This window comes from Galeopterus variegatus, unplaced genomic scaffold (genome assembly GCF_000696425.1).
Source record: "Galeopterus variegatus unplaced genomic scaffold, G_variegatus-3.0.2 Scaffold1072, whole genome shotgun sequence".
NCBI classification, from domain to species: Eukaryota; Metazoa; Chordata; class Mammalia; order Dermoptera; family Cynocephalidae; genus Galeopterus; species Galeopterus variegatus.
In genome coordinates, this window is record NW_007727183.1 from 182,136 (window position 1) to 191,913 (window position 9,778).

General features: G+C 34.6%; 1 protein-coding gene across 1 annotated transcript in view; it reads right to left on the reverse strand.

The window, feature by feature from the left end:
- Positions 1–9,778, reverse strand: part of PLG (plasminogen) — a 57,148-nt gene that overhangs the window by 27,059 nt on the left and 20,311 nt on the right. Inside the window, exon 9 of the mRNA XM_008574601.1 lies at positions 8,163–8,322. Within this exon, the coding sequence (XP_008572823.1) occupies positions 8,163–8,322 (160 nt within the window). The remainder of the gene's footprint in view (positions 1–8,162; positions 8,323–9,778) is intronic.

The window sequence follows — 9,778 nt, forward strand, 5'->3', positions numbered from 1 at the left end:
GCCCCGGCACGCCTCCCTCAGTGTCGCGCCCCCTCCGGCCCCGTGACAAGCAACGGCGGTGGAACCCTCGGCGTTGCCCCTGCGCCTCGCTCAGCCAGTGAGCGGGAACCGGTCTGTATGTGGGATCCGAACCCTCGGGCGGGAGCGCCGCCGCGCTTCCCAAGCAGCGCATTTATCCAGTGCGCCACTGGGCCGGCCCCTTGTTTTTGTTTTCTATATAAATATCCAATTGTTCTGGAACCATTTTGGAAAAGATTTTCTTTCTCAATTGAATTACTTTACCACCTATATTGAAAATCAATTGATTATAGATATGTAGGTCTGTTTCTGGACCATCCTTTTTTATGTTTTTGTGCCTTTTTACCAATACCAGTAGTGTCTTGACTACTATAACTTTATAAATCTTTAAATCAGGGTATGTAAGTCTTCCTACTTAGTTCTTTTTAAAGAATGCCTTGTGATTCAGGACCTTTGAATATAAATTTTATCACTTTTTCAAAAAAAAAACAGCTGGAATTTTGCTTGGATCTGAGTTAAATCCAAAGATCAATTTGGTGAGAATTGATATAGTCTTTTAATTCATAAACATGGTAAGCTTTATTTAGATCTTTAAAATTTTTTTTCCCAACAACAACATTTTTATAGTATACAGTGTACACTTCCTGTGTAATACTGTGTTAAATTTATCACTAAATATTTTGTGATTTTGATACCATTAGTGATATTGTTTTTAAATTTTTATTTTTCAATTGATCATAGCTAGTACATACAATACAATTAATTTTTACATATTGACCTTTCAATATGTACTTTTGTATTCTTCAGTCTTGCAAAGCTCACTTATCAGTCTTTAAGACCGTCTGTATCCATTAATCAAGTTTTCTGTGTATAAAGACAATTTTACTTCTTCCCTTTATTTATTTTCTCTTCTTTTTCTTTCTTTTCTTTTGCTCTTACTTCAGTAACTGGTACCATTGCAGTAAAATGCTGACTAGAAGTACTGAGAGCAAACGTCTTTTTCTTTTTCCCAATCTTAGAGAGAAAGCATTAGTCTTTCATCATTAATACGATGTCAGCTGGAGGTTTTTTCCTAAATGCCCTTGATGAGGTCAAAGAAGTTCTCATTTATTCCTAGTTTGCTAAGACTTTTTATCATGGATGAGTGTTAAATTTTGTCAAATTTTCTTTTGCATCTACTGATATAATCATATGATTTGTAACTTTTATTCTGTTAACATGTTGGGTTACATTGATTGTTTTGCAGATGTTAAAACAACCTTGCATTATGGAAGGGAAGTCCCATGTATTAATGATGTCCATCATTTTCATGATCAAAATATTTTTTATATATTACTGGGTTCAATTTAACTTTTTGTTAAGTCATTTCACGTTTATGCTCTCAACAGATAATGTTGTATAGTTTTTTGCAATATTCTTGTATATGTTTTTTTTTTTTTTGGTTTGGTTTGGTTTTTATTTTAACATTTACTTGTACATATTTGTAGGGTACAGTGTGTTGTTTCAGTACATGCGTATACTGGGAGATGATTCACTTAGGGTAGAGAACATAGTTTGGTACGTATTAGTCCAACACTTCTCACCCTTTCCCACCCCCCTCCACTCTCAGCCTCTGGCAACCATTATTCTACTCTCTACTTCTAAGAAAACCACCTTTTTTTTCTTTTTTTTAGATTCCACATTTGAATGAGATCATGAGGTATTTGTCTTTCTGGGCCTGACTTACTTCATTTAACATTATGGTTTCCAGTTCCATCCATGTTGCTGCAAATGATAGGATATCATTTCTTTTTATAGCTGTATAGTATTCTATTTTATGTATATAACCACAGTTTTTTAATTCATTCATCTGTTGGTGAGCATTTAGGTTGACTCCATCTCTTGGCTATTGTGAATAGTGCTGAGATGAACGTGGGAGTGCAGGTGTCTTTTTGATATATTGGTTTCATTTCCTTTGAGTCATAAGGTAGATCTATTTTTAGTTCTCTGAGGAACTTCCCTACTGGTTTCCACAATGCCTGTACCAATTTACACTCCCCCCAACAATGTAGGAGGGTTCTCTTTTCTCCTCATCCTAGCCAGCATTTGTTATTTTCTGTCTTGTTGATAAATAGCCACTCCAGCTGGGGTTAGATGATGTCTCATTATGGTTTTAATTTGCATTTTCCTGATGATCAATGATTTTGAATATTTTTTCATGTGCTTGTTGGCCATTTGTGTACCTTCTTTTGAGAAATGTCTGTTCAGGTCCTTTGCCCATTTTTTAATCGGGTTATTTGGTTTTTTGCTGTTGAGTTGTTTGAGTTCCTTATATATTCTGGATACTAGCCCCTTGTCTGACATGTAGTTTGCAACACTTTCTCCGATTCTGTAGGTTGTCTTGTCTCTTCACTTTGTTGACAGTGTCCCTTTTTAATCGGGTTATTTGGTTTTTTGCTGTTGAGTTGTTTGAGTTCCTTATATATTCTGGATACTAGCCCCTTGTCTGACATGTAGTTTGCAACACTTTCTCCGATTCTGTAGGTTGTCTTGTCTCTTCACTTTGTTGATAGTGTCCCTCCCTTGCTGTGCAGAAGCTTTTCAGTTTGATGTAGTCCCATTTGTGTATTTTTGCTTTAGTTGCCTTTGTACCTCATATAGTGTTTCCCCTGCATTAATTTCATAGTTTCAGGTCTTAAATTTAGGTCTTTAATCCATTTCAAGTTGATATTTGTGTATGGTGAGAGATAGGGGTCTAGTTTCAAACATCTGCATGTGGACATCCAGTTTTCCTACCACCATTTTTTGAAGAGGCTGTCCTTTCCCCTCTGTATATTCTTGGGACCTTTGTCGAAAATCAGTTGGCTATAAGCATGTGGGTCTATTTCCAGGCACCCTATCCTGTCCCATTGGTCTATTTGTCTATTTTTATGCCAGTATGATGCTGTTTAGGTTACTCTAGCTTTATAGTTTATTTTGAAGTTAGGAAGTGTGATGCCTCCAACTTTGTTCTTTTTTTTCAAAATTGCTTTCACCGTATGGGGTCTTTTGTGGTTCCATACAAATTTTAAGATTGTTTTTTCTATATCTGTGAAGAATGTCATTGGTATTTTGATAGCGATTGGGTTGAATGTGTAGATTACTTTGGGTAAAATGGACATTTTGATGATGTTAATTCTTCCAAACCAAGAACATAGGATATCTTTGTATCTGAGTATTTCTGTCCTCACGTATTAAGTTAAGAAGTGTTCCTCCTCCTCTATTTTCTTTAGGAGATTGTGAAGGTATTATTTCCTCATTAAATGCCTGATAAAATTTACCAGTGAAGCCATCTGAGCCTGGAGTTTTCTCTGTGGGAGTTTTTAAATTTTTAATATGTATTAATGTATCAGTGATGTATGTATTAATATATGTATTAATGTATCATATATTTTCTTTAAGATATCAGACTGTTTAGAAATTCAATTTACTCAGCATCTGATTTGCTTGTTTTTCTCTAAGAAATTATTTCATATTATCTAAGTGATTGAATTTATTAACATAAAGTTGTTCTTGACATTTTCTTATTATCTTTTAATATCTATAGGATTTGTAGTGATGCCTCCTTTCCTCTTTTATTCCTGATGTTGATGATTGTGGTCTCTGTGTGATTAGGTTAGCCAAAGGTTTATCAATTATATTAATTTTTTCAAAGAACTGACTTTGTTTCATTGATTTACTCAATTGTTTGTCTATTTCCTTTTACATTGATTTCCATTTATTTTTATTATTTCCTTCCTTCTGATTACCTTGGTTTTTATTTGCTTTTCCTTTTCTAGATTCTTAAGTTGTTATCTTGGATCAACAGTTCTCAAAGTTTTTGTTTGCAGGACCTCTTTACACTCTTTGTTTTTTTATTTTTTATTTTTATTTTTTTGTCCTTTTTTGAGACCAGCCACACCATGCTCAGCCAGTGAGCGCTGTGAGCGCACCGGTCATCCCTATATAGGATCTGAACCCACGGCGGGAGCGTGGCTGCGCTCCCAGCACCACACTCTCCCGAATGCGCCACGGGCTCAGCCCCCTCTTTACACTCTTAAGAGTATTAAGGATCACAAAGAGCTTTAGTTTTTGTGTTATATCCTGTGAATATTTAATTCATTAGAAACTAAAACTGAGAATTTTAAAAAACAAGACTACACAGTCACACATTCTGCTAGCCATCAGAGAAATGATGTCATCACACATTATGCAGCCTGTGGAAGACTCCACTGTACTCTTATGAGAAAATGAAAGTGAAAGGGGCAAATAAAATTATTTTTAAAAAGTTGAAAGTGTCTTAACCTCATAGACTTTCTGAAGGGATCTCAAGAATCCCCAAGTTTCTCCATACCACACTTTGAAACTGCTGTTTTAAATTACTGATTTTTAAATGTTTCTATTTTCTAATAAAATAATTTAAAGTTACGAAACCCTAAATAATTAGCTGCATCCCAAAAGTTTTGATCTATTGTGATTTTATCATTATTCAGTTGAAAATATTTCTAAATTCCATTGTAATTTCATCTTTGACTCATGGATTATTTAGAAATGTGTTGTTTAATTTCCAAATATATGGGAATTTCCCAAATTGTTTATGTATGTCTCATTTAATTTTGTTGTGGTCAGAAAACATACTCTGTATTATTCTAATCCTTTCTAATGTATTGAGACTTTTTTTTAAGGCCGAGTATATAATACACCTTGGTGAATGTTCCGTGTGCACTTGAATGTTATTCTGTAGTTGGACATAGTGTTAAACATATTGATATTTTCCTTTAAAACTTCTATATCCTTTCTGATTTTTTGCCTACTTGTTCTATTATACTTTGTTTCAAGAGGATTTATAACTGTTCTGAGAGGTGAGAAAATCTTTAACTATAACTGTGGGCTTATCTACTTCTCTATTTAGTTCTGTCATATTTTGCTTCCTATATCTGAAGTTCTGTCATTAGAGTGCAACATATTTAGCATTGTTATGTCCTTGTTATGTTATTGTTATTTTTAATTATGAAATGTCCTTTTTATCTCTGGTATTATTTCTTGTCCTGAAATCTAGTTTGTCTGACATTAGCATAACCATTCCAGCTTTCCTTTGACTTTTGTCTTCATGATATATCATCTTCCATACTTTGGTTTTTAACCTATGTATTTACATTTAAAGAGCATCTACTGTAAAGAGAACATAATTGGATTTCTATTTTTAATCAGTTTGACAATCTCTGCCTTTTAATTGAAGTGTTTAATTCTTAAATTTAATATATTTATGATGTGATTTAGTTTAAGTCTACAATAATGCTATGTATTTTGTTTGTACCATATCTTCTTTATTCTTTTTTATTCCTTTTCTTGGATTAATTGAATATTTTTATTATTGTCTATTTCTCTAAGTGTAAATTTTTGTGATTGCTCTAGAATTTACAATATCCCTTTTTAACCCATCATGTTCAATAATGTATTAATGTTACATAAATTCATGAATAATTTAAGAAACTTACAACAGTATATTTTCATTAATTCCCCACATTATTTATTTGACTGTTTTTATAATGTTACTTTTTCATATGTTAAAATAACAATAGATTATTATTATTTTGCTGCAAGTAGTCAATTACCTTTTAAAGAAATTAAGAAATTAGATAAATTAATGTCTTGTACATTTACATTCAAATTTACCATTTCCAGTCTTCTTCATTACTTAGCATAGACTCAGGTTTTCATCTGGTATTATTTTTCTTCTGCATAAATAGCTTTCTTTAACATCTTTCATAGTATAGGCCTGCTCGTGAAAAATTCTTCCAGTTTTTTGCTTGTTTTTCTTTTGTGTGGTGGTGCAGAATATGTCTTTATTTAACATTTATTTTCAAAGTATGTTTTGTTGGATATAGAGATCGAAGTTGATAGTGGGTTTTTTTTTCTTTTTATCACTTTAAAGATATTATTCCATTGTTTCTGGCTTGCATAGTTTCTGACGAGAAGGCATCAGTCATTTTTATTATTGTCAGTCTATATCAATGTATTTTTTTCCTCTGGTTTCTTATGAAATTTTTCTTTGTCTTCAGTTTTTGACAATTTAATTATGATGTACCTAAGTATATCATACAGTTTTACTTTTTAAAATTTTACTTCTGATTCATTGAGCTTCTCTGTGAGTTTATAATTTTCTTCACATTTGGAAAATTTTTAGTTATCATTGCTTCATGTATTTTTTTTTGTCCCAATATCTCTCTTCTCTTTCTGGAACTTGCTTTACAAGTATATTGGATCTTTTGATATTTTCGTAGAGGTCCTTGAGTCTCTGTGTTTTTTATAGTCCTTTGTTTTACCACTGCACTGCAGTTTGTACACTTTGTATTGCATTATTTTCTAGTTAACTTTTTCTTCTGTAATGTCTAAACTGATGGTCTAAGACCATCTGGTGAGTTTTTTATTCAAGATATGTATATTTTTTAGCTTTTTACTTTCCATTTGGCTTTTTCATAATTTTCCTTTCTCTTGATATTATTAGTTTCATTTATGTTCATATTTTCCTCGGATCCTTAAACATATTTACAATACATTTTTAAGGGTTTTTTTGATATTATTAGTTTCATTTATGTTCATATTTTCCTCGGATCCTTAAACATATTTACAATATATTTTTAAGGGGTTTTTTTTGCCAATTTTATTATTTCTATTATTTCTGGGTCTGTCTGTATTGATTGATTTTTACCCTGGTTATGGATCACACTTAATACTTTTTGTATGTCTAGTAAACTTTTTAATTTATGCCCAGTATTGTGAATGCCACATTACTGAACAACTTGATTTTGTTGTTTACCTCTAAAGAGTGTTGAGTTTTCTTCTGGCAGGCAGTCAATTTACTTGAAAATCATTTTGATATTTTTAAGCATTTAGGCTTTGCTAGGGTGTTTCTAGGAATACATCAACCCTACTCCTAAAGTATGGCTTTTCTGGGTCTCTACTGAATGCTCAAGATGTTCAATGATCTCTCCTCTCTGGCTAGTCAGAACTCAGATACCTCCCAGAGCTGCATGAGTTCTGTTATCTTTATTTAGCTCACCACTCCCTTGCAGTTGTTTTTCCCCAGGAGTTTCTTGTCCTACTTTCTTTGTGGAATCTCTCCCTGCTCGTGTGCAGCTTGATATTCAGCCAAAGACTTGAGGGGCCCTCTGCATATTCCTGAAGAAGTCTTCTGTGCACATTTTCTTTCTCATTATTGCCCAACTTAGAAAGTCTCAGTTGCTTCAGCAATCCCAAACTCCAGTCTCTCTCCTCGCTTCAGCAATTCTGCCATGGTCTGCTTTGGCTCTATCTCCTTGCACTTCAGTCCAGGGAGTGTCTCCAGGAAGAAAACCAGGGTAATTACAGGGCGTATCTCATATGTTTTTCTTTCTAAAAGGTCTCAGTCCTGTGCTGCCTATTGTACATCATGAGAAAAGTTTTCCATATATGTCATAGTCACTTTTGGCAGAAAGGCTGGTCTGGCCAGACCCAGTCTTTTGTCCATCTACCTGTCCACTTTACCTTTCAGCATTTATACACTTGCTTACTTTCATCTGCTTTCCTGCATTTGCTCTTTATGTTCTGGAAACCCATAGCCCTTCAGACCACTATAGCTCAGGACCCAGTGTGTCTGTGCAGGTCAAATTTTATATATATGTAAAATAAAATATAAAAATATATATATGTATTTACGTAATATAAATATTTACATTTATATTTTATATATTTATGAATATATTACATAAATATAATTTATGTATTTATAAATATATAAATATATAAATATATTGCACAACTTTTTAAATCCAAGACATAAATGGCAAATACAAACTTCATTTCAGGGATTAGAGGTTGGAATGACAGAGATCACATTGACGTTTACTGTGTGTTGTGGAACGGTACTCTTTCTAAGATTTTGGTCATTTGTTCTTCTGAACTTTCCACTAGTGTGACCTCACCACCTCGATACACCTGCTGCTTCCACACAAGTACTCAGGAAGACAATCAGCCTATAACTCCTCTTCCCTCAGACCCTTTGCTCAAAAGCAAAGAAGTCCTAAGAAGTTAGCTTAAATCATGGCTCCTCTAACAGAAATTTAAGTTGCTTGTTGCTCCTCTTATCATTAAAATCAAAGACATACGCATTTGGGTAGTTTTCCGGTGTCTTCTGATGTCGGTGTGGTGTCATAGATGACCAAGATTGACATTTCTTTCCTGTGATAGTGGTGGACGATGTGCCTCGATAACTCTGTCCGTCACCCTGGTAGCAGTCCTGGACCACAGGGGTTTGCTCAGGTGGTGCTGAAATTAAAATAGAAGAGATAAAGCTGACTAATGACCGGAACTGAGAAATATGTAAAGTAATTTTTTGACACGAACAGTGGTAATGATAAAGCTGACTAATGACCGGAACTGAGAAATATGTAAAGTAATTTTTTGACACGAACAGTACAGTAGTCTCTGGGAATTACCACTGCTTTCTTTTCCATGTTGACATTCAGATAGACATGGGAAAATAAAAAAACAATAGATTCATAGAACCTTAATGACCTAACATTTGTTAGAAATATTTAACTTAAAACTCAGGGAAAAAATAAACAGGTCAGAATGCTAATAATTGGAAATTGCACTCATGGGCAAGCTCTTTTTTATGAATCTCTACTGGGTGATCATGGGTGAACAATAGGGCAGGAGACCAACCAGAAGGAGATGCATTCAGTGGTGCAGGCTGTAGATGGTGACTGGCTGTCAGTGTGGGACAGAAATGAAACCCTTGCACATTTCCCCAGACCATTTGCTCATGCAAAGCCAAAGCCTCAAGTTTCTGGGGATTGAGGCAGGAAATAGTTCTGTATCTAGGACTGTGGGTAAAGATCCATTGCTTCTCAGGGAGTGGTAAAGGCAAAAATATTATTCCCCTGGAGGAAGAACAGGAAATCTTCTTGTGTCCAGGATCCTGAACTGACACAAAGAAAAAGCCTACTACTCTTCCACTGAAGACCTATCACAGATACAAGTGCCATGGGAAGGAGGGTTAAAAATGCTGAGAAATCACTACCTTCAAAGCCTAGGTTGCAGAGCCTGCCTAAGACTGAGGGCAGACTAGGGCAATAGAACATTTGCCTACTTCCACCAAAAACCTGATATTATGTAACAAGAAACAGCAGCTGGCCACGAGGGTCAGATTAAGTGTATAGAGAGATCCCCTCTGTGGCACAGGCATGCAGTGACTGCTGAAAGCTGAGAATGGGTTAGAAACACTGAGAAAACTCTTTGGCACCCCAGACCCCACTCAAAGCATAAGGTCATGGCAGTGCATCACTGGAGGAATGTAAAGCCTGTGATGCACTGAAGGTAAAGATAGCAGTAACAAAGCCCAATCCAGTTCAACTTCTGACTAGGTAGACTCAATTGCCCACATGATGCACTGATGAAAGAAGAGGGATGCTCATTTCAAAATATGAATAATCTTTAGTGCAATCTTTACTGTTCTTCTATTCATAATGTCCAGCATATGACAAAAAATTACAAGACACACCAAAAAAAGCTAAGGAAAAAAGGCAACTTTTGAGTAATAAAGCAATCAACAGAGTTAGACTCTGAGATGGCTTCATCTGGAAACTATCACATTAGGACTGTAATGTAACCATGATTAATTTGTTAAAAGATCTTGGGGTAAAGGTGGACAATATGCATGGATAGATGGAGAGTTTCAGCAAAGAGATGGAAACTGTAAACGAGTAAAATGGAAATGCTA